At 36.8% G+C, this 24,862-nt stretch overlaps 2 protein-coding genes across 6 annotated transcripts in view; both read left to right on the forward strand.

The window, feature by feature from the left end:
- nlrc5 (NLR family, CARD domain containing 5) overlaps positions 1-15,705 on the forward strand; it is a 31,573-nt gene extending 15,868 nt beyond the window's left edge. The window contains exons 24-55 of the mRNA XM_044124877.1: positions 98-181; positions 284-367; positions 1,111-1,200; positions 1,494-1,541; positions 1,730-1,759; positions 1,835-1,918; positions 2,003-2,086; positions 3,250-3,339; positions 3,444-3,503; positions 4,610-4,702; positions 4,808-4,891; positions 4,976-5,065; positions 5,147-5,212; positions 6,032-6,115; positions 6,548-6,631; positions 6,781-6,867; positions 6,953-7,000; positions 7,796-7,837; positions 8,161-8,238; positions 8,319-8,396; positions 8,975-9,049; positions 9,156-9,239; positions 9,310-9,396; positions 10,241-10,339; positions 10,410-10,493; positions 11,665-11,748; positions 12,538-12,621; positions 12,698-12,781; positions 12,873-12,950; positions 13,160-13,243; positions 14,009-14,092; positions 14,207-15,705. Coding sequence (XP_043980812.1) covers positions 98-181; positions 284-367; positions 1,111-1,200; positions 1,494-1,541; positions 1,730-1,759; positions 1,835-1,918; positions 2,003-2,086; positions 3,250-3,339; positions 3,444-3,503; positions 4,610-4,702; positions 4,808-4,891; positions 4,976-5,065; positions 5,147-5,212; positions 6,032-6,115; positions 6,548-6,631; positions 6,781-6,867; positions 6,953-7,000; positions 7,796-7,837; positions 8,161-8,238; positions 8,319-8,396; positions 8,975-9,049; positions 9,156-9,239; positions 9,310-9,396; positions 10,241-10,339; positions 10,410-10,493; positions 11,665-11,748; positions 12,538-12,621; positions 12,698-12,781; positions 12,873-12,950; positions 13,160-13,243; positions 14,009-14,092; positions 14,207-14,288 — 2,497 coding nt within the window. The 3' untranslated portion in view covers positions 14,289-15,705. The remainder of the gene's footprint in view (positions 1-97; positions 182-283; positions 368-1,110; positions 1,201-1,493; positions 1,542-1,729; positions 1,760-1,834; positions 1,919-2,002; positions 2,087-3,249; positions 3,340-3,443; positions 3,504-4,609; positions 4,703-4,807; positions 4,892-4,975; positions 5,066-5,146; positions 5,213-6,031; positions 6,116-6,547; positions 6,632-6,780; positions 6,868-6,952; positions 7,001-7,795; positions 7,838-8,160; positions 8,239-8,318; positions 8,397-8,974; positions 9,050-9,155; positions 9,240-9,309; positions 9,397-10,240; positions 10,340-10,409; positions 10,494-11,664; positions 11,749-12,537; positions 12,622-12,697; positions 12,782-12,872; positions 12,951-13,159; positions 13,244-14,008; positions 14,093-14,206) is intronic.
- Positions 15,706-16,642: 937 nt separating this feature from the next.
- cpne2 (copine II) overlaps positions 16,643-24,862 on the forward strand; it is a 38,303-nt gene continuing 30,083 nt past the window's right edge. Inside the window, exons 1-3 of one of the 5 annotated variants that reach the window (XM_044123941.1) lie at positions 16,656-16,726; positions 17,763-17,881; positions 19,075-19,275. In XM_044123941.1, coding sequence (XP_043979876.1) covers positions 19,099-19,275 — 177 coding nt within the window. In that variant the 5' untranslated portion in view covers positions 16,656-16,726; positions 17,763-17,881; positions 19,075-19,098. Of the gene's footprint in view, positions 16,727-17,639; positions 17,882-18,277; positions 18,462-18,905; positions 18,926-19,074; positions 19,276-24,862 lie in introns of those variants that run through there. The other 4 variants (XM_044123943.1, XM_044123940.1, XM_044123944.1 and 1 more) reach the window with 4 other exon arrangements.

The following is a 24,862-nucleotide window of genomic DNA, read 5'->3' on the forward strand; positions in this document are numbered from 1 at the left end:
AACTCTAGTCCAGTTCGTTTAGGGAGGTGTGAATGCAGCAGTCCCTCATATGACTGTCCATTGACAATCATGAGTATTTATCTGTTTCCTGTTTCAGCCTCAGCCGCTGTAATCTTCAGCCCATCGACCTGGAAAGAGTTTGGAAAAGTTTGGGAGCGTCCTCTGATCTCTCTGATTTGGAGTAAGACTCAAAAACACAAAAATGGTCACATAAAAAGAGAAACCAACAAGGTTCCACTCAGCACACCATAAATAACTACTGCCTCTTGTTTATTGTTTTCAGCTTGTCCTGTAACAAGTTAGGCGACAAAGGACTGAAGAAGTTGTTGGACTTCTTGCCTCGTCTAAGCAAAATCCAACAAATAAAGTAAGTTTATCAGCTAATATGAGGACATTGTAAGTTTGTTGGGTAGCTTCATTAAACTGGATATAAATACTAGGAATTTGTCTTTGCACAAAATCTTAAAAATTCTTAGAAAAGATTTTAGTCTGATCAGTTCTAGCTATTTTGAGCTCCTTTCAGAATTAACAGTTTTAGCGCTCTGTCACTTTAAATCCAACTAAGCTGCTGAAAATGACTGCAAACATTATGCAACTGTACATCTTTGAAAAGCAGAAGTGGAGCCTCCAGCACAAGCAACAAAAAATGAATCAACTTTTTCCCCCAGCTCTTACAGCGGTAAAACCACCTGGCCAAATAAATGTGCTGGAGTTTCACATAGGTTGCTAGGTAACAGGGCTGGGCGTGGCTGGGGTTGCTAGGTAACAGCTCAGTGACTACATTCAGAAAGTTTTTGAAATGGTTTATTTTCCAGACGCCAAAAAGCATCAACTTATTGCCAAAAACAGCTGGATGCTTTTTTTAAGTGGTTGAGTTGTTTTTAAAAGCAGCAAAACCCAAACGGAAGTACAAAAATGTGCAAAATGTGGATTTTGTATAATAGGTCCCATTTAATCTTCATGTTCATTCTTTGTGGTTTTGTTGCATAAACAATGAGAAGGAAACACAGGGCTAATGTTGTCCTACCAAACCGGTTCTGAACAGGTTTTATGTTGTGACCTCTGTGGTTTCATGATACACCATATTTCCTGTGCTTGTGTATTTTTCAGTTTCAGTGGTAATGATGTCGGTGTGGACGGAGTGGTGCTGCTGGCAGGTGCTTTATGCTCCAGCAACAGATTAACGCACGTTTACATCAGGTATCGTCTAATTTCCATTTTTATCTGAAGCACCAAACGTTAATGTTTTTTGTTGTCATTGTTTAATGACAACAACCTGTCATTAAACAATTAAACAATGCCAAAGCACAGCTCCATAATTTTATTTAAAGCATTTTGTCTGTTTTTAGAAGCAGTAGAACCCCAAATGAAAGTACAAAAACATGAAGTTTACATAACAGTTTCCATTTTATTTTATTTATCTGTTTTCAATAACTGTTGTTCAGTATTTATAATATAAAATCTCTGCATTGTTTGTTTTCCTGCTCTTGAAGTGATGGAGGAAAAGACCAGGTGATGCTGCAGTTCAGCTCTGACACAAGGTAGAAAAATTGTTCTACCTTAACTCTAGTCCAGTTCGTTTAGGGAGGTGTGAATGCAGCAGTCCCTCATATGCATGTAGAGACTGTCTACATGCATATGCATGAAAAAACTGAAAAAACTTTTATATTTACCATAAAAGTTTACAGTTTAAAATGAACATGTTACACTTGCTTTTCTCTCATTTTAGTAACGGCAAATTAAAGACAAAGTTATTCAGGTACAGTCAGCTGAAGCACATTTTTGCAACCATTTAAAGGAACACATTACTGGAGTTTGTTTTTGTGTTTTTCAGAATTAACAGAAGATCCCTGACAGCATCTGATGTAAACAAAGTGTGCAGGAAACTGGTCCAGTGTGGCACCAGTTTGGAGTTAGAGTGAGCTTAACGATTGTATATCCATGAGCTTTTTATTCATAACATGAGTGTACAGATGCATATTTATGACCTTCTGTGTTTTAGGTTAACTCATTGCTCATTTGCTGAGAAATCTATCGAAAACCTGCTGAGAGAGTTGCCAAAGATGTCAACGCTGCAGAGACTAAAGTGAGACACAGAAATCAAAAATGTTTCTCTTTTCATTGAATGTTGTTTCACTAAAAGTTTAAACTTTTACTTATTAACAGTTAATAAAGTCAACAGTTAATTCAGCCGAATCACAAAAGCTACTCAAAAGTCCCAGAATTTATTCGATGTTCTGAAAATGTTTGTCAGACTTCCAGGAAGTAAACGTTAAATCCCATAAAGTAAAGATCTGGAAAGTATCATGTCTCGATCAAGCTCATATTAAAACCCAGTCCCCTAAAAATACTGTTTATGTTTTGAAAAATAATTTGTGTTTTCCAGGAAAGAAAACCTCCAATTTCTAGAAAACAACTTGTAATGTTGTAATGTTCCAGAGAAACAGTTATATATTTCAGAAAGATGATCAAAATGATCACTAATCATTTTGAAAAAAAGTCTTGAAAGTAACCAGAAAACTAACATTTTAGGAAAGTTTCAGATTACAATCCACCTGGTTGCTAAAATTTTCTTCTATGTCCCAGGAAAGTAAGTTGTAAGTTCTGTGAATTTATCGTAAATGTTTTCCAAACCATCCAGAACATTTCAGGAAAGAAAACTGGAAGCTATGAGGAGTATTAACGAAAAGTAACTTCCAACTTCTGGAAAGGAACATCTACGCTCTTATTGTGAAGTAAAATGCACACTGACTTCTGAACAGTAACACAAGATCCACTGGGTAGGAAAAGTAAAACAGGAAGTTCAACTTCAATGCAGCACACATAAAAAACAGAAACATAAAAGGATCAGGAAACACCAAATTAAGATCCAAAGGTTCTCCTGAGTTGTTTTTAGGGTTTTATTATTTTGCGAACGAAAGAACTAGAATTATTATTTGCAAAAACTTTGAATGTGAATCAACATATTATTGACTTAATGTTAAAAATGAGAAAACAAACCAAAACTTTCTAATGTGAATTTGTATTTTTGTCTCTTTTAACTGCATGTTTGTGGAGATTAATGTATATTATGACTAAATACCAGAGAATACGATGCTAAGCTTCTTCCTACTTGTTTAGTTTAAGTCACATGTAACATTACTGTTGGTTTTACCTGCTTAAATAAGTGTTAAGATCTCATATTTATCAATGTATCTTTAGCTGTTAGGTAGCTTTGTGGCTAATTAATTGTTTTTTCTTTGTAATTAGTGTCAGTAACAGCATCCTGTCCACTTTTGATGCGCTAACTCTGATCAGCTGTTTCCCTGACAACCATCAAGTTTCATCCGTGGAGCTCAGGTATTGTTCAACAGGTCCAAAACCTGTCCCTAACCCTATTTAAGGACTTTTTAAAAATGTTGACATTGATGCCGTTTAGTTAATTATTGCTTGTGACTCTTTAGTCCACAGGGCGAATCCTTCATTCGTTTTGCTGGAATTAAAGCAGAACAAGTCAACTGCAGGTGTGTGAACAGCAACCATAAACTTCTCCAAATCGGTTTTCTGGTTAAGTCATTATTACTGTAGATCCATCTTTTGTTCTCCCTGCTGCTGTGTGTGTGTAGGTGTGTGTGTGTGTATGAAACTTTCCTGCACTCACTTGCTTTAAACAGAAAATATTAGCCAGTGTATTTAAAAAATCCTGCACTCATTTCTGCACCTCTTTTCAGTTAAACATGTCCATGTTTGGTATCCATGGAAACCTCAAACTCTAGAAACTGATAAAAAGTTTGAGTGTGAGTTGAGCAGGAAGCATCGTAGGGCTGCAGGACAGACGTCAGTGACCAGGCAGGAAACAAAAAGACATAGTATGGAACTCCAGTAGTGCCAAAAAAGTACTCATCTTGGTGATGCTATTTTATCTTTCATACCCGTCAAGTCTACAGTTTTTTACTCCCTTTTCCTGCTGTGTTCCCGTATCAGCATTTTTCTGCAAATTTTCCTTATTATGCCCCCAGTATCTTTTTTATTAGATAAAAAAATTAAATAAATGTGGGTATTTTAAAAAAGTAAAAAAAAAGAAGAAGCTATTTTAGACATGTAAAAGTAAGTTTAGTAAGTAAAAACAGCAAATCTCCAGTTTTGTAAATGATGCCAGTTTGTGCCAAGGGAAACACCGACTTTTTACTAAGACATTTGTAAATGTACTTTTTAAAAAAAAAACTCAGCTACATCAATCTTTGCACAGGTAATGTGGGCCAATGGTTTCCAAAGCGTTTTAGACTCATTTATGACATTTCTAGAAGGTTTATATTCTGCATAATGCAAAACAATTCTGGCAAGGGACAAAAAAGAGAAGAAAAATCCAAATTATTTCATGTTCCAGTATAATTTTCTCAAACTGTAGCAGCAGCTGTGATACTTACATTTCAGATGAAGACTCCCAAGGGTTAGCTTTATTTTGATACCAAGATAATTGAAATAAAGCTTGCAATTGGTGTATTTTGTTTAAAATAAATATGATTTGTTATTTTAAATATAGTTCAGAAAACCCTGTGGTGCTTATGAGGTGTAATGTATTTTATTTGGATGAAAGATTAAAAACTAATTAATCTGTTTCTGTTTTCAGATTAACAGATTTTTCTTTCAAAGAAGAAAACTTGGTTTTATTGGACAGATTGAACCAGATCCTGCAGCAGACCCGGCAGTTCTCTTATCTTGAGTGCGAAACACAACTCATCTCAAAACCACAACCGCAAAACTACAATGTAATTTTGACCCTTCTTACTCATTTAAATATACTTATTTAATGCTTTTTCTGCTGCAGTTTGTCAGGAAACCAGCTGGAAGACGAAGGAGTGAGATGTTTATTGGAGTCTCTTCCAAATATCAGAGTCAGCAGCTTCATCAAGTACGAAACATTCGTCTTTTTGTTGCAACTGGAAGCAGTGCTTTTGTGTTCAATACAACTCTGACCTTCAATCTTTGTTTTCAGTCTGAGTAAGAACAGACTGAGCCAGCAGGGGGCGCTGCATGTAGCCACAACACTTTGTACTTGCACTAATGTTTCTGCTGTGGAAGTCAGGTAAATCTCTGCCAAAGAATCACAGCAGAAAAGAAAATTTCCTGCCTCTTTTCCCCATAACCCTGTTGTGTTTTCTGCTAGTTTGGGAGAAGATGAAAGATGTCTGATCTGGTTTACACAAAAAGGAGGAGGAGAAAAAACTCTGAGGTGAGAATAGAGACAAAAAAAGTGAAAATTAAAGCTCATCATGCAGTTGTTATTGCAACGGAGAACAGATTGGAAACGGTTAAAGTTAAACAGCAGCAGATGCAAACATAGCAGACAGAATCAAGTTGTAATTGTTGAGAAAAATAATCATTAGTTCAAAAGGCTTGTTTAAGAATTGGGATAAAGATGAAGAAACCTTTTACTGGTTAAACAAACAGCTTGCAGCAAACTGCATCGACATGTCTGAATCTTCTGAGAAATCTGGTTAGATTGAATCTTTCACAGCAGTTCAATCATATTCTGTATTCACACGTGGATTCATGCAACAAAGGGATTCAGAGTGTGCAGTCCAACATAACTTTGCATGATTAGAAGGAAAATGTTTCTATAAATGCTGGAGATTCCTCCTCATCCTGGGTGTTAATTGCATCAGTTTCTGTTTTTTTGGGGGGTTTTTGTTTAAAACATTTTCAGGTGGAATAAATGAAACATGCAGCATGAATGATTGTTATAAGTAGTAGGTGCAAATGTTTGAATTTATTGTAGATTTCCCTTTTTTTAATTAAATTTTAATATTAAACAAACAGCTTCAAATCTACTCACAAACCCACTAACATTTGATTAAATGTTTCTTATCAAGTTGCTCTTTATCTACAAACTCTTTGTTGCCACTAACAAGAAATTCTGACCTGATTTTGACCCGACTTCTGGAGAGAGCTGGTTAACACAGTTAACACCATCAAGTAACGTAAATACAATTAGATAAATACCTTTTAGAAATTAAGTATTGTTTCTTTGCTCTTGTTTCCTGTCTTCTAGTGTCAAAGACAGCAAGCTGCAATGTGATCATCTGCTCAGATTAGCAAATATTGTCTCAGAGTGTCAGAGTTTGACCAAAGTGGAGTAAGTAAGAGTCAATCTTAAACATTTTGGAGATCTAATAATACATTTTAAGTGTTTTTTTGTGTTGAGTAAATTGATTTTGTTGATTAATAAAATGTGTTTTTGAAAACTTAACTTTTGGAAAATCTGAATTTTTTTTCACGACTAAATGAAAGCCATTTTTTAAAAAGTATTTTCTTTCATTTGTAATTTCTTTTTAAGAAAAGAAAGTGTGAGAAAAAAAAATCTATTAAAATTGCATATGAGATTTGTGACTTATTTCCAGAAAATGTATTTCATCCTACATGCTTTCAAGAGCTAAAAAAATAGGTAAATTTACAAATCATAGAAATTTTCTTGAATTGCTGACACTGATTTATGTTAATTATTAAGTATTCAGATGTAAAATCTGAAAAAAACAAAAAATTAATTTGTGTTTTTATTGTTGCACAGGTTAAAGAACAACATGCTGCAATCTGAGTGGATTGAAAACTTTGTGACGGCTTTAAACGTTAATCTGAGAGGATGTACTATCAGGTGAGATTATTTATTTATTTCACCAAAATCAACTGTTTTATAAAATACTTTTTTCCCCAGTTAGGTTGAGGTTCTAACCAAATAACGGTTTAATGAAACCACTGACTCTGTGTGATGACCTGCTGCTCCTCTTCTCTTTTCTTCGTCAGTGTTGAAGAACGTTGGATCGGCGGCGACGACGCTGCGTTTTTACTGCGCCGCTGTCTGCGGCTCCACAAACCCGTCCAAACCATCAGGTGAACATAAACTCCAGACAAACCCTGAACTCCCTGCAGGACGATCAGGAAGGAAGTCATGAATGTGATTGACTTTGTCTTTCAGGATTGATGACAAAACTCTACAGCTGGTTCTGATGGACAACATGGAAAGGTTCTGACTCAGGAGAAACCCGCAAACTTCACACACATTCACACACATCACAGTTTTACAGATTATTAGGGGAACTTTAGAAAACTGAAGTATTATTTCCTAAATGTTATCACACTGTTGTGCTTTAATAAGAGTCAGATTTGGCTATGAATACGTATTATGATCTCTTATGGCAGTTATTAATTAAACTATCAGTTTGGATCCAGTACACCCAGTTGGTGCATCTCGCTTGGTAGAGAAAATAGCCAATAAAGTTCAGTTAATTATTTATAAACACCTGCCTGGTAATAGATGAAGGCATAAGTTTAATACATGCTACACATGTGTATGGAATAAATACACTTTTCTCAAATACAAAAGAGTTTATTAACAAAATGAAATCAGCTTCACTGTTAAAACATTTAATTCAATAAACCTACAAGCTAAGAGTACTAGTTCAACTGGTAGATTATCTTACTTATTACAAAACATTTTTCCCACGTCATAATTGAAAAAAATATTCCTTTTTGATCAACATTAAAGAAATATTTACTTACAACAAGCTCATATGTTTCGCTGAAAAGTCACTTCTAACTTATTTCAAGAGAAAAGTCAAACCAAAGACTTGGTAAGATTTTATATTTCCAGTCCTCACTGGACATTTACTAGAACTTTAACACAATATATCTCAGTTTAAATCACATAAACACCAATATCGATTTATTTTTTCTATCGCTGTGCTGATTGATTCTTCTGATCTGATTTTATTTCTCATGAAAACGTTGAGAGATTAAGTTGTCTCTGTTTTTCCTCCAGTGATGTTGCATTTTCAGCTCAGTCAGCGATTAAAAATATAAGGTAAGTGACAGATGAGGAAAATGTAAATTATTCCTGCAACCAAGATAACAACCATCAAATATCACATTTACATATTTAACTCCATCTCATTTTTCATGTAATTAAAAACAGTTAAAGCTACAATATTCACCCTGTAGTTGGGGAGGTAAGCACTGTAAAACAAACTAACATTAATGGTCAACGCAGAATTTTACCGTATAAAATCCTGGCAACCACAGCTGCTGGTATTTTACACGATTTTTTTTTTTACAGTATAGTTTTGACCCCTAACATTTTGACACGTGAACATTTTGATTCAAGCATCTATTTGTTCTCTTTTTTAGTGTCTCCAACAGCAGCGTGGAAGGAGATAAATTGCTCTGCTCTCTTCTACCCTCGTTGCCAAATCTCACGTCTCTCAGGTGAACATTTTCACTGTTTTCTTTAACATCAGGTGTTTTAATTTTCCTGTGTGACGATCACTTCCTGTTTTCCTCTGCAGTGTTGGAATCAAAGACAGCACTGTGGCTGAGGAGCTTTTACACGTCATCCTGAGCTCTACGTCCATTCAGAGTTTAAAGTGAGCAACAGAACACAAGTTTAATTTCTTTATTAAACATTTTCTCATTGCACCCAATTACATAAAGATACAAATACAGCTTCTTTTTTTTAGTTTTTTTTTATGTTTCCTGCATTAAAAAAGAAAAAGAAAAAGAAAATGTAGATAAATACAGCTTTGGAAAACCAGCAACACATGACACATTTTCATCATGTCACACTATTTAAAAAAAGAGAAAATAAATGAAGCAACATGAATGTAAACTGTATGATTAAGACTTCTTTAAAAAACATAGTTTTCTCGTTTTATTAGCCTCACATCTTCTCTTCTTTTCATTGTTGTTTTAGTTTATTGACATTGCACCTTGCAGACTTTTATTTGCATAAATGTCTCAAGCTGCCACTACAAACATGGACAGTTTGGTTCCATCTGTCCAACAGACATGGTTCTGTAAATCTTTTGGGTTGTTCTGGAAGAATAAATGCACAAAAAAATCTAAATTTTGCAGAATACGTCCCATTTAACACATTAAACTCTAAAATTTTCCCTTTAATTATGACTGTAAATGTTATTTTAACCTCATTTTCTCTCTCCTCTAGCTTGTCTGGCGTCCTCATAAGTGACGCGGCGGCTCAGACTTTGACCAGACTGTTGCCACGCCTTCGATCGTTCAAGTAAGCTCATCCGTTAATATGAAGAGTTCAAAATAATCTGTTCTTCCATGCAGCTTATCGTTGTATTAATGATGTGTCACGTTTTTGTTTTCCTTCTCCTCTGCAGATCATCGCATTGCGTTTGGTCAGCAGCTGGACGGCTGCTGCTTATCGAAACGTTGAAGAAGAGCGCCGCTTTGGAGGAACTTTGGTAAAACCTCAGTTGATCAAATTGAGTCAAATTTTGTGTTTATTGGTGTCTTTGATTCCTTGTTTCTTAGTCTGGATGCAGCGATGCAGCTGAATGAAGACTGCAGCAGAGGTTTGGCACAAACTCTGAGGAACATGAGATCTTTACAGATTCTCAAGTGAGTCAAAGTTTCTTCTATCTGGGCTGTTTTATTTGACCAGAACCAGCACAGAAAGTTTTGACTTGATAAAATGTGAATGATATAATACAAATCTCTATACCGTGAAAATAAAAACCTAACATGCACCAAATTACAGAATAGATTAGTTTTCCTGACCAGAAACATTTTATATGACTCTTCAATAAATACTTTTAAATCTTCATTCAATATCTTTGATCTATCAGTTATAAAATTGATCACATCCTGCAAAGTTTGTTCTTCTTCACAAATCTTTCAGCAGCTCCAGACATTTCTGTTGGATCTTTTTCCGCTAAGTAATTTCACTTAGCTAAGTGTCATCTGTCACACTAAACATGTGAAATGTGTCCCATGTTACAAACAAATGCTAGATCTGTGCATCCAATAAGAAGTGGCACAATAAAACTAAATCGCAGTCATCATCAAAATATGTGTGCATTATTCTAATCACGTTTAATAGAATGTTATATTTTAAGGGCCAAGCATTGAGGCTGATGCTAAAACTCACTGTGAATGATGAGAAAAGTGTACTGGTGAAGAAAAAGAGTTGGGAAAGTAGGGATAATAATAATTGAAATTATGATATTGCTAATCAATGTTTTGCTGAAATAATGTAGCCCTAAAATAGCGCGTAAAACAAGGTAAAAATATGCAATAATTTTATTTAATCTGCTTGATTTTATATTGGAAGACAAACAAATTACACAAAAACTAACAGCTGAACATATTTGTCACCTGCCTGAAACTGTAATTTGAAGGGCTGTGATGATGAAAAGTAATTTCAGGTCTGAAATAAATAAATAAATGTGTCTGTTTGTAAAAGGCTGGACGAAATCGTAAAAAGTTCAGGACAACCAGAAGCCGACGTTGTTCTGGACCTGCTGGCCGGGATGGAAGAACTCAACCTGATACAGGAGATACAGTGAGTTTGTTTCCCTCACAGAAACTCGTTTTGATGAATCTAGTGTGTCTGAATTCATCTTTATTTTCAGGTTGGGAGGCTGGAGGATGGGTGATGGGGGGATACAGAAGCTAACGGGAATCCTTCCTGGTTGGAAAGATCTGAGGACGATCAGGTAATGAAACTACCGTCCATCTTCTACACACACTCATCCATGCAGCTTTGGTCCTCTCTCAACAATATGCACCAGCTCAAGCCAAAACTGGGAGAGCATGTAAAGTTCATTCATTAAAAGAAACGGGGCTATTCACCCAGATTCTGACTCTGGATGTCAGTTTCAGATAAAGATCTCAAATTTTCTCATATTTACATCCTGACAAAAAGTCGAGTGTGCAAAATCTTCTTAAAGGGGGTCCAGGGTTTTCCAGGCCCATAGTGCCATTTTGTAACTTAACCAAGTAACTATCTTACCTTCAGTTGTTTTTAAAATGCTGTATATTAAAAAAATCTGTCACTTTGAAATTGGCCTCTGTCTCTTTAAGAACCTCCTACACTGCAAAACAAAATCTTACAAAAATATTTTTGGTGGACTTTCTTGTGCAAATATCGTAGTAAACTTGAAATTAGATGTGACTAATATTCCTTAATATAAGATATAAAAGCATTAGTTATAAGTGAAATAATCTAGTGGAACTAGAACTTTTTATTAAATATTAAATATTATATTATTTCAATATTATGAAATAATACTGATTTCATAATATTACTCTTGTTTGTGGGTGAAAAGTTATTTTTAAGTTAGTTTTGTCTGCATTCACTAGAAACTAGATTAAATTACTTGATAAGATTTTCTGTTTTTGCAGTGTTCTCTTTATAATGCTATTATAACACGATATAAATCTCAAAAAAGTAAATCTTTGCATAATATCAACCTTTAAACCAGCTGATTCTGACATTCATTTTGAAACCATTGAAAAATAAATAAATATAATCCACTCTACATTATTTTAATCTGACAACTAATCAATATAACACATAAACAGAGGTAGAAAGTGACCAGTTACAATAACTGAAAAAATGTAAACCTGTGGGGGATTTTCCACTTGCCCACTCCAGTGACACTCGCCTATCCACAGTTCAATATTCACAGATTGTTTTTATGGAGCAAAACTCCAAATTATTTATGGAAAAATTTCATACTTTCATTTTGAGGATGAAGTTCTGGTTTGCCTTTTTCCAGAGTCCACTGGTGCTTAAACCTAAAAGTGCATTTTGTCTCACTTGCTCTGTAAATATTGACAGCAGATAAACTGATTTAATGTTTTTACTCATTTATTTTCCTCCAGTCTCTCCAAGAATCTTGTGAGTGATCCGTCAGGAGAGAAGCTGCTGGAGGCTCTGAGTGGCTGCAGGCATCTGGAGGAGCTCCAGTAAGAAAATAATCTCAGGATCTCTGTGATATCTGCTTCTTATTTAGAAATGATTTCTCTAACACTTAAATAAGTAAACTGGATTACTTACTTAACTTCTACATGAGTCCAACTAATGATTATCTTGGTTATCGATTAATCTCCTAATCAGTTTTTTTTTTAAATGGCACATTTGGCTGATTTTATTAAGTCTTTTTTATGCAATATTATTCATACATTAAGCAATGCAAATAAATAATTTTTAAGTGGGAAAATAAGCATTTTTTTGCCTAAAATGTAATAACATACTGTTCTTTTTGTGAACGCTTGATCATTTGTAGCAAAGAATGAATCTGCAAGTTAAGCACAATAAAAAACAAAACAAACTTCTAACATTAACAGGTGAAAATCTCAGTTTTTCTTCTTGACTTAACATCATTGTAGGACTGATATGTTGATTATTTTTTGTATTAACTGATTGATAATTGGGTAACAAAAAATTATAATTTTTTTAGACAGAATTTGAACAAGGTGAAGGTAAAACCGGTAAAAACTACCACTGGAGTTCTGGATTACACATATTTATGGACGAGAGAGTTTGTCTAAATCTTGAGGGCAAAATGTGATTTTTTTTTTGTGTACAGTTTTGACTTAATTACTGTTCTGGCTGTTGTTCTTTCGGTTAATCCAGATAGTGATGAATCGATTACTAAACTAGTTGATGATTATTTGAACAATCAGTTGGTCACGATTAATCTGATTAACAATAAAAAGTGATGGTGAAACCGTCTGCTTGTCTTTCTGTTCCAGTCTGTCCAGAAACCACATTGGTGACCTCACTGCTGCCAGAATGGCTCTTGTTCTCCCATCAATGTCGCTCCTCTCTGTATTAGAGTAAGATTTGTTTTGCTACATATTAACATAAATTCCTTCCTTCCAATCCTATCAGTTTAATTTGGTTCTTATTTAGTATTTCAGAAAACCGTGTCGGAAACGAGGGCTTGTTCAGTCTGTCCAGAGCGATAATGAGCCTGAAGAACCTCAGAAAGATCCAGTAAGTCCTGATAGTTCAGGAATCTGATTTGGGCTGCGTTGAAGGAGGCATTGATTGTTTCTTTCCATTTGTTTTTTTTATTTTTATGCAGCCTGACCTCTGTGGGGAGTTCAGAGCTGAGCGCTGTTGCTGCCAGTTTGAGCCACTGTCCCTTCATAGAGGATGTGGGGTAAAAGAAGAAACTATTTAACACATTCAACTAATAGGAAACTGTTTAACTCAGTAGAAACATTTCCAGTAAAAATGTTTGGATTTGATCTGAATTTCTTCACTGGGATCCAAAGAGCTAACCTGGAGTGAAACTGATTCATTCTTCTTTACGTTACAAACTGACTATAACAATAACTTTACACACAAATCATTTTATGCTTTTTTCAGCTTTGGGTGGAATAACTGTGAAGACGCTGTGGCGCTGGAGCTGGCTAACGTTCTGCCTGTTTGCCACCATCTGACTCGCATTGAGTGAGTTTAATTTAATACATTCACACAAATATGACTTTGAAAACAGTAGAGACACGTGTCACATTATGTCTAAAATAAAAGTCAATGTGCAATATGCAATATTTTTTGTCTAGTGCAAGTATCTTAGTACACTTGAAATAAGACAAAACTAACTTCCAACTAAGTTGTCAGCAAGATATGGAAGCTTGTTTTAGGTCAGTAATTTCTTAACATTGATAAATAAAAGTTCTAGTTTCTCTGGCAAATTATTTAACTTAAAACAAGACATTTTTCCCATGTTATAAGTGAAATAATCTTCCAGTGGACAAGTACTTTATAAAATCAATGCTAAGAAATTATTGATCTAAAACAAGCTCTGACATGTTCATGAAAAGTTACCTGCAAGTAAGTTTTTTCTGATTTCAAGTAGAAATGCGGGATGTGATATAATCTGAATCAGTTCGGATATTGAAAACAAATTTCGAGATTAAGTATTGGTGACGAGCAGAGTTATCAAATAAATTTGTAATTTAATACATTTTTGTTTGTATTTAATAAAAAAAAAGAAAGAAGAAACGTTTTAAGTCAATGAAGTTGTTTTTCTGTATCGGATCAGTTTCAGCCGATACTAAACCTCCGATATCAGAATTAAAAATCTGAATCACTGCATCCTTAATTTCAAGTTAGAAACTGGACCTAAAATACTTTTTCTGTGTTTAGTTGTGTTCAGTAAAAACTGTTCATGTGTTTTGAGGACTTTAATGTTTCTCTTCCTGTTCCCTTCAGCCTGGAGTGTAACAGCGTGAGCGCTGGCGGCGTGGAGGCTCTGGTCAGAGCACTAAGGTGCTGCCCTGCTCTGCAGGTCATCAGGTAAACGTTCCCAGGACAAATCTTTACTTCTTTACCTCACCTGGAAGCATTTCATCTTGGTGTGAGAATGTCCTCACGTTCATTTCAACGTTTTGAAATTTTTCTTTCCTTCAGGTTGTGGAAGAATAAAGTCTCCTGGAGTGAAGCTCAGAGGTTCAGCCAGATGGAGAGGAGGCTGAACTTTTCCTCCACATAATGGGATTACCAAAAAAGTATATTTATTTACAATATTATGTTTTGCAGATGTCTCTCTGGGTTCTCCGGCTTCCTCCCACAGTCCAAAAACATGACTGTCAGGTTAATTGGTCTCTCTAAATTCTCCCTAGGTGTGAGTGTGTGTGTGAATGGTTGTGTGTCCTGTATGTCTCTGTGTTGCCCTGCGACAGACTGGCGACCTGTCCAGTGAGGTGACCCTGTCTCTCGCCCGGAACGTTAGCTGGGGAGAGGAACCAGCAACCCTCCCGACCCCATTAGGGACCAGGGTGAACAGAAAATGGATGGATGGATGGATGTTTTGCAGATGTTTTATTCAAAAACGTACATCGTTTAGAAGGAGACATCTCCGTTTTTCAGCTTAGTTTCACAAGAGAAAATTGCAGGTGGATCCAAACTAAACAAAACTGACTTAAAATCTGACCTTTTATTTAAATATACTTTAGGAAATCACATAGATGATATGAAGTGTCTTCCGGTCTCGGTAAGCGATGGGTAAAACTCTAATGAGCTCATTATTTTTGCCACTCATTGCAAAGTTTCTGCTGTGAAACTAAAGGCTACCTTTTATGTGTTGCATTTCTGCAGACTCTGATTTAATGAGTCACTTTGCACAGACACAGAGGCCACATATGTGAAAAAACACAATAAGTCAAGAATCTGCAGTAAACTGGAGGTTGTTCCTCTGGTCATTATTAAAGGTTGTGGTCTCTGTCAGAATACGTATTTATTTTTGCTCTTTGATGGAAAGAAATGTTCAGCTTTTTTGTTGTTTATTTATGTTCATAACTAATTAAAGTTATTAAAACTTGAATAAGTTTCAATAAGGTTAAAACTTATTAGAATAAGTTTTAATCTTATTCTACTTTTTGTTTAAAGACTTGTTGATAAAAAGACACCAGACTCGGTTCTGGAATAAATGCACCTTATTGTGAAAACCACGAGTGCTTTTTAGGATTTCTATTCAGGTTGACATTTAAGTTCTCACAAATTTTCCTCTTTGCTTGAAATTCTCAGTGAAAACATTGTTTATTCATAAACCAATTTGTATGCTGGTTTAATTTTGTTTTTTGCCATTCCTTTCATCTTAAAGACTAAAGATGATATCTTGTTGCAGCTCAACAATTTTTTAAATGTCTTCCTTGTACTTTACTTTTATTTGCTTTTGTTGTTTACATGAATACTGATACGCTAACTGTAGAAAATGACTTTTTCCTTGCCAGCATCTTCAGTTTAACTGAAAATCCTTGATCTAAAGTTGTTTCTACTGTGTTTCTTGTAAAAAGTTGAGCCTTTTTGTTTTTGTAAATATGACAGAAAAGAACTGCTATAGCTGAAGAAAAACATCTTCAAGAGCACATGGCTCCCTCTTGTGGTTATTAAAGTTGCTACAAATCTCTCTTTTTTATTGCATTCCCTCACAATGTTGCGATCGGTCGCAACAATAATGCATTTTGTTTTCAGTTTATGCGGCAGTTTGAAAACTGAAAGTCTTCCTGCTAAAATAAAATGTTTCAATAAGGCCTTTACTTGTACTTTTATGAGGAATCTGAAGTTTAACATATTTTTGTTTAGGATCCAAACGCACCAAAAATGACGGAAGAAAATCAAGTCAAACAATATTTAATACATAAACATAAATACATGACAGAATACATAATACAGAGTATATAAACATGACAGAAACTTTGTGCTAGAAGGAAAGTAAAGAGAAGTCTAAACTTTTTGGAATATTTTGAGATGTTGTCATGGGGTAATACCGCCATCTGCTGACAGTGTCGGTAGTGGAGGTATTAGTCTTTTTCTTTTTTACATGTGCAGCTGTTCCGTCTTCTGTTGTTTACTTGTCCACCTGAAGATATTACACAAGCAAACATGAATACTCCGTAAATTTTTTTTTAACTTTCCAACCAGTTTTTTTGTACCAAAGAATCGCAAGGACATAGCCTACATAAACGAGGTGTTCATTCTTGTCTCAATTAGTCAAAACCTTGAAATTTCATATTGTGTTTTAAAAAATTGTAATTTCAGTGACAAAATTTATGATTTCAAATAATTGCTGTTCAGAAGCCTTTAGGTAAAGCCTGAAATTGTCCTTTCATTTGGCATTGAATCAAAAGCTACAAATCAGACATTAGTATTAAAGAGCTTATAGAAAGTATTCACTCCTTATATGTTTTACACTTTTATTACTTTTCCAAATTGAGCATAATCAACAAAATGTGGCCTTTTGATTAAAAGAAAAGAACAAAGTGAAAATTGATTGGATTTTGTAGAATCAGGTGCTACAATCACTGGCGACTCCAATCTTGTCATTTTCAGGCTCATGATGCAGGCTCCGCCCCCATGGGGAAGTAGAGCAAACCTCCAACTAACAATGACTGATAAACGTGTCAGACGCATTTTGCACGTACAAAACGGGTGAGTAATGACTTAAATAATACAAGTTTGCAAAAATCTGCCTTCAAGAAAATGCTTAAAAATAAATGGCATATAAATACCGCAGTTACTGCAGCACATGTTTTCAGCTACCATTGGAATTTACACACAAAAATCAAGCATGACTACCTTCAATTATTGATTTGACTATCAATAAGTGTTATGACAAAAAATGAGATGTTTGCTACCAGTTACTCTCATGCAGATGAACAAATGGTAGTTTTTACTCGAAGTCAGCAGCATTTCTTGATTTATTTCTTACGTTATTCCAGACTCCTTTGGGTTTTGGAAATAAATTGGATTTTGTCCTCTAAATACTTTGGGTTGTCCGTCTGTCCGGATTGCATATTTCCCACTGACAACAGCATGATTTGCTGTTATTTTCCTCAAAATCTCCATAACCGTAGCACGTTAGCAATGATGAATCCAGCAATATTGATGGAGGTTCGGTTCCTCCAGAAAAGGGGGTGAACTTCTGGACAAATGTCCGTTGACTCTGTTGATTTAGGTTTGTCACTGTAAAGGGGGTGAATAATTATGCAATAACTTATGTTCTATAATTCCGATTAATTGCCAATCTTTTGTAGAAATCAATTTTCCCCTTGATATAGAAGTGTTTTTTTAGTAATTTTTCTAGTGAATAAAGCTAAATTTTGTTGATCACAATTGATTTATAAAAACAATATAAGGGGTTCAAAAGGGTGAATACGTTTTATAGGAACAATATGTATGACTCACAGCACATACAAAAAAGCAATTCAAAACTTGCTTTGGGGCGCAAATGTCATATTTTATTGACTCCTGCGTGTTTCCTGGCTTCGAGCTTTTATTTTGAAAGAAAAACAACTCTATATCCGGTTGGACCTTATTGCCGCGATCTTGAACGTTCTCCGTCAGTCGCTGCTGCCAGAAACAGTCAGCGGCGCTCCGAGGATGATTTCCGCTCACACACTGTTGCGCCTCCCCGGATAATCCTCCGCAGGTCAAAATGTCAACTCCAGTTTTCACCCTTTTGTAGACAAGAAGAAGAAGAAGAAGTGACTTAGTTTGATGTTTGTTCTTCTTCCTTATTGGGAGAAATAATCAAAAAAGCGGTGAAGTGGAAAACGCCTGAGAAGTTGCTCATCATTCTCTGAGGTGAGTCTGTTTTTGCTTCTCTTCGTTGATCTGAGAGCAGGTTGGTTTTAACGCACATGATGTGTGCGCAAAATGACCTGCAGCTAAAGGGTGCAATCAGACTGCGGGTTAGAGAGGTGACAGGCGGAAGGATGTGAGATTCTGGTGGAAATTTTTCATGTAGAAACAGGAAAAACGCGTTTCTGAGCAACGTTTATAACCTAATGTGAGTTTAGATCAGCAGTTATCTTTGGATGATTATTGTTTATCTGAACTCAGCTTGACGTCTGTGTCTCCAAATGCAGCAGGCAGGACATGTAATTAGACCTGATGAGTGTGTGCAGAGGTCACTGTGCTGGAAGCGGGTAACAACCTGCCCTCTCTCTGGTTTCCCCTTCTGTGTGACTGACAGGAAGTGTGACTGGGATGAGAGTGTCTTCCCACTGGAGGGATGCAACACAGCTTCATGTTTTCAGAAGACTCTAAACTTTGAGACAATCTCCACATTTTCAGATTTCCCAGCTTCTCTTGACAGCAATGTGATGCACGGAGTCAGATTTGGTTCTGATTCCTCAGTCAAAGCACAAAAAGGAACCAGCAGGTGTGAATAAACGCAAACCACTAAAGCCTTGAACAATGAGTGAGTGAGTAGAGCGAGTGAAGACCCTGTCATTTTCATCTTCATCATCACAACCTCCAGTGTGACATCACAGGAGTGAGGCAGAGGACCGCTGGTTGTGACACATTAGTATCTTAGCAACAGACCGCATCCTTTCAGCATGCCGCCGTGAGAACAAAACCGCCTTCATGGACACAGAGGGAGCTGTTTGTTCAAAAAGCTGCGGCAGAATTCAGTCACTTTTATTTCTGATGAGAGGAACTTTTTTAAGATGCTAGGAAAGCGTTTCTCCGTCTTTACATTAAACTTCTTTGTTTTGGCGGTTGTTACTGAATGGTTGTGTGTGTTCATGTGGTTGTACCTCGTTAGGACCTTTTCATGACCTTTAGGCCTCCTGGGGTCAAAAGCCCAGCCTACTGCGGTGGACCAGCATCTTTTAGTTGAAGGTGTGAATTGATGTCAGGGATACTCAGAAATATTTTGACACAGAAGAACTGAGACCAATACAGTCATCATATGTGTGCATGAGTTTTATTTTTCATTATGTTGGTATGTTTCAATCAAAATCAAATAAACTCATTCTAATGTCATCCAGGTTGCCCTCCTGTGACCTCAGATCATGGCCTACACACTGGGCGTGGCACCAGATGGTCGGACCCGCTCCGTCGGACCGCAGCACTGCGTCACTCGAGTCGAGCTCTCTGTCACTGCGTCCAACCTGCTGGATCGGGATGTAGCCTCCAAATCAGACCCGTTTTGCGTTCTCTTCCACGAAGTGGATGGAAACTGGGTGGAGGTAGGTCACCTGGGAGGAGCTGACGGGTCAGAGGTTTGACTTTGCAAGGAATTTGTACAAAATGCAGAGACACTTTTCAGATCAGATCAAAAAAAGTTGAAAAGATCTGAATCAATATTGCTAAACCTTTTGGCTCTGAGAATAAACAATCGGGTTGTATTTGTTGACCTATAGGTTGTGATCCAAACCCACGAGGTTTTAGCCATCTGGTACCAGTCATGGCATGCTGAGCCCAGGGAAATGTTGCCAGATTCCTGAGCTCTATTACGATAGAAAACAAGGGTGGAAGATGTGCTTAAAGGTGTAATTAGATTAGTAATGTCAGTGTTTTTACTCATAACTCTTTCCCCTTTGATCCTGCAGTTGACCTTAATTATAATAAATTAGTAAATTAGCTAGAGACGTCTGAATTACTGACTCGGATTCCTGCATAATTTTACATATAATGTTCTTGTTAAAGATTAACTGAACCCTAATCTTTTTTAAAGATAAAACATATGAATGGATTCTGTCTTTATGTTGCTGTTCAAATTGTGAAAATTTCTTTTAAATTTGTGTAATTCTGTAATATTTTGCCTAAAACCATCTCAGTGCTGCCCTCTTTGGGTTGAAAAGTGGCTACTGCAGTTAAATTTACCTTTTGGTTACAATCTTAAAGCTTACTCGATGTCTACGTGTCACACAGTCCCGGTTCAGATTTAAAACCATTTCACTCTGACACACGACACACGACACGAATAATGAGCTGATTGGTGCTTCACATGTTGTCATCATATAATAACATAGAAGAAAAGTTGCTAGAGTTGTCGCCAGTTGCTTTTTTGAATAAAAAAAGCTACCAGCTTTTTAAATATAGTGCCAAAGTTGCTAATTTGGTCCAGTGTCCCCCTCTGCTTATCCCTACACTTGGCCACGCCCCTTTGCATACATTGGCTCCACCCACTCGTTGGATTTTTAGCAAATTGTCTGTGGGTAGGTTATGCTTTCACAGTTACACTGAAACATTTGATTTAAGCACACTGACCCTGGTGGTTTTAACAGAGATGTTCAAATTAAAGGTGAAGGTTTTTGTTGTTTGATGGATTAAACAACAGCAGACAGATGCAATCAATGTGACTTATATTTAAAAAACTTTAGCTTATTAAACAGCAATGAAGCCACCATGACATCAGACAGCGTTCCATGACGTGGCCCATGCACAGCTGTGAGTTTCTGCAGTTCATAGTTGGAAAAGTAAACTAAACCAACCAGCTTGTCCTGGCAAAAGCCAGTAACTAACAGAGAAACCACAGAGTTTCAATATTAGTAAAAAGTGACTCGTCACTCTGCCATGGAAGTGAATGTAGGTCAGCGCGCCACATAGAGCTGCAGTCACACATACAGCCTGCAGCTCGCTGCAGAGACTTCAGTAACATGGTCCTTCTTTATCACCTGCTGCTGCTTATAAATCCAGCCTGAATGGGAAAGTATTGGTTCTGCTCTCAGAGGTCAGAAATACCAGCTGGGATTTGAGAAAAGTTTCACAAATGCAGCTTAAAACAAAACAGATTTTATAAATCAAGATGCTGAAGGGAGACATCTGTTTGCAGAGACGCTGTGAGCCATTTTCCTCCTCTGCCTCTCATAGATGCTGTTATTTCTGTTAATAACCTGTTAGCTGATGGTTTTTGTTTCTTTCCTCACTTTTTTCTGTAGTTAATACATCCTGAGCTGAGGAAGCATCAATTGATGCATTAAATAATTTTTTTATCTGAAGAATTACAGACACTGAAGCATGCAGTGAGTCAACAAGAACTCAATATACGGCAAAGTTATGATTATTGCAGTAATGGTTACACAGTGTGTGAGGATAGTGAGGTAAAAAAACTACAAAAACATTCTTTAATTATGTAGATTTATGGCAAGTCAGTAATAATGTGGTGGTAAATTTGCCTTTTTGTTTTTTTTTACCATTAGTAAAAAAAAAAAAATATTAATCCATTATTCTATCAATTATTGTGACAATTAATCAAGTAATTGGATTTTTAAAAATGGCACATTCTGCCAATTTTTCAGTTAAATACTTAAGCTTATGTCATAGAATATTAAAAATATGTGAAAGTGCATATAAACAAAGCAATTCCATTTTCTAAACAAAGAAAATAAACATTTTAAATTCAAAATCTATAAATAAAGTTGGAAAAAAGAAGATAAATATTTTATTGGCTAAAATGCAATAGCATAGCATTGCTTTAGCGAACACTTGATCATTTGTATCAAAGGATGCATCTGCAGTAAAATTAATACCAAATATTTAAGTAATCTCTTTGCACTTCATTTAACATCAATACAGCAGGCTGCAGGCTATTGTTTCATTTAACTAATTAAAAATTGGATAGGAATAGATGCTTAATTTAATTTTCTTTACTGAATTTTAACCAGGTGAAGCTAAAACTGCCACTTGAAGAGTCTGGGTAGAACATATTTACAGATAAAAATGGCTTGTTAACTTAAATGCAAAATGTAAATATTTTGGTGCAGTTTTGGCTTAATTACTGCTCTGATCGTGTTGGGTTAACCAGCAAATGTTTTGAAGTCTGCAAACTTCAGCTAGTGATTAATCAGTTAATAAAGTAGCTGAAGATTTCTTCAACTCCAAGCTAGAAATGTCTTCTGTTTTTCCTTTTAATTGTTAAAAACCCAAATGGAAATACCACATTGCACCAGTTTAGGTACGATGTGTGTGTGTTGGTACATCTGTGTGTGTGTGTGTGGTTGGGGGGCAGAGGGGGCAGCTTCAAGGCACCTCTGCAGCAAACAGCTGGTCAACAGGGCAATTTCATTTTTGGGAATACATGCGTGTGTGTGTGTGTGTGTGTAGGCGTGTGCCTCGGGTTGCATCGCTCTGTCGGTCAGCGGGGCATGTGGCTCCAAAGCGAAATTGCCAACGGTTACCAAGGCAACGCCGAGGGAAACAAAAAGCTTAGCGCTCCTGTAGTGAGGGCGCGATGGAGGAGGCGAAGCGGGGCCCGCGCCTTTTCTCGGGTTTTATCCGCAGCTTGCCGTTTCTCTCACACTCGCAGCTTTCTCACCTTCTCCGGCTGCCTCCTGTTCGCTTTGTTTTCCTCCCATCGCCTTCCCAAATCCCGTCACCTCTCCGTGTCTCATTCTGTCTTCGTTTTGCGTCTATATCCGTCTGCGTTAGGAGATAGAGGCACGAGAAGCAGCTGGGTAAACCGAGGGGGAAAAAGTGTGACAAGAGAGGGAGGGAGAACCGGGCGACAAGGCGGGTAAGGAGGAAGGAGACAGCGGGGGTGAAAGACAGAGAGGTGACAACATAAATTAAGATGAAGGTGAACTGAGCTTGATGGTAACTTGGAGAAAATATTCATCTAAGTTATGCAAATGACAAAACACCCAGTTAGCAGTCTGCTCGAGCAATTTCCTAAATCCTGTGATCTTTTTTCTGCTCTCCAAACTCCAAATCCTAATGCTAATCTCCACACGTGTTATGAGCACAGATATAAGCTTGTAACACTGCAAGTGCGAACTCGCATGCAGTGGGATGTTCTGTCACTGAGGTTTAAATCACACATTCACCAGACTGCAAAGTGCAACCTTATGGAGCCTGGAGTCTTTATTTGGTGGTTAACTTTAAACCTTTCTCCACACGATGCAGATTGAAGGAAGTTTCTTTTTCCTTCTTCTTCTTCCACCACCGTGTTGGAAATAAATCAGTCTGAGTCAGAATGATGTTACTCCACATTTCGTCTATTTAAATGGCAGCTGGTGACTGAAACCAAATTGGGTTTGTCCACCAGAGAGCACAAGATGTCCCACTCAGCGCAAGTAGGTCAGAGTTCAGGGATCTACATCAAAATCTTCTGACTGAAATGAAACGGAAACAAAAAGAGATTTTGGTGACACTTTATTTGAGGGGCTGTGCAAACCCTGACATAACACCTGTCATAAAAATGAATGTTTTATGACATGAGGTGTTGTTTGGTAAATAATGACACTTTTAATGCAACCTTGACACTTTTAATGGACTTGTTATGCAAGTTTCAATGTAATGTTTTGAATGAAGAGCACAAATCCAGTCAAGTGGTTTGTTGGCTGTTGAAATTTGAATAATTAGCATGAATTAATTAGCATAACTTTAGCTAGATGTGCTACAGTTGAAGTATGAAAAGTAATTTTTAACGAGGATAGTGACTCTTAAGCAATGAGTTAAACTTTCCAGCCTGTTATGCTTGTTTTAGTTCTGGCATCTGCAGATTGATTATGTTGATCAAACGGTAAATATATTATTTGATGCCATAAATGTCATGTGAGCAATGTCATTTCATATGTTCATGTTTAGCTTTTTGTTGCAGATTGAACCACTCAGGATAAAGTAATCACACTCATTCCTCCTCTGTTTGTCTCCTTGTAGCTCATAATGTAGTCATGACGTATTTTGTTTGTTGTTTTTGCTCCAGAGCAGAATTCCTGCGCCTGCCTGTGTTTATGTGTTTTCCAGTCTTTCATTGTCTCATATCAGTGTAAACATGGGCAGATGAAAGATGAGGTTGACATGAGGACAAAATGCTGCGAGGTTCTGATTCAGCGCCGTAGCCTGGTGAGCCCGGTTCAAATCCGCCGTGACTCAAATCTAAGATGCACACTGGAGCCGCCGGGCGTCCAGGAAGTCCTGGTTATTTACCTTGTTAGGCCGTGAAGCGCAGCCGTTCTCCTCCACTCTTCGTCACCAATGCTCCTCTCGGGTTTCCTAGTTCAGAGTGACGTCAGCACGCCCAGGGCGGCCATCTTGTTTGACAATTTATGTCAACTCGAGCAATATATAAAGGGTCAGGCTTAGATTTTCTTTAAAATAAAAATAATCATGATTTTACAAGAATACGGACGTAGTGATACGAGAACGCTTTAATTTTACCAGAATAAAATTGTGATATTTTGAGAATGAAGTAGAAATTTAATGAGAACAACATAAAAAATAACTAAAAAATAGTTTTTTCCTCATTAAAACAACTTTATTCTTGTAATTTTCTGCTTATATTCTGACTTTATTCTCATTGTTAAACAAATATTTTTGTAGCCTGGCCCTGCTGCTCCACCATGCAACTCGCGGAAGGGATATTAGAAATCAAAGCCACTTTTTGAAAATATTTACTGTCATTTCCAAATTATTATTATTTTTTTTGAAAGCAAATTAAAATGGGGGCTGCACAGTGGTGCAGTGGGTAGAGCTGTTGCCTTGCAGCAAGAAGGTCCTGGGTTCGATTCCCGGCCCGGGGTCTTTCTGCATGGAGTTTGCATGTTCTCCCTGTGCATGGTGGGTTCTCTCCGGGTTCTCCGGCTTCCTCCCACAGTCCAAAAACATGACTGTCAGGTTAATTGGTCTCTAAATTCTCCCTAGGTGTGAGTGTGTGTGTGAATGGTTGTTTGTCCTGTATGTCTCTGTGTTGCCCTGCGACAGACTGGCGACCTGTCCAGGGTGACCCCGTGACCCCGCCTCTCTCCCGGAACGTAGCTGGAGAGGAACCAGCAACCCTCCTGACCCCATTAGGGAAAAGAGTGAACAGAAAATGGATGGATGGAAATTAAA

Source organism: Gambusia affinis, linkage group LG08 (assembly GCF_019740435.1).
Source record: "Gambusia affinis linkage group LG08, SWU_Gaff_1.0, whole genome shotgun sequence".
Taxonomy (NCBI): Eukaryota; Metazoa; Chordata; class Actinopteri; order Cyprinodontiformes; family Poeciliidae; genus Gambusia; species Gambusia affinis.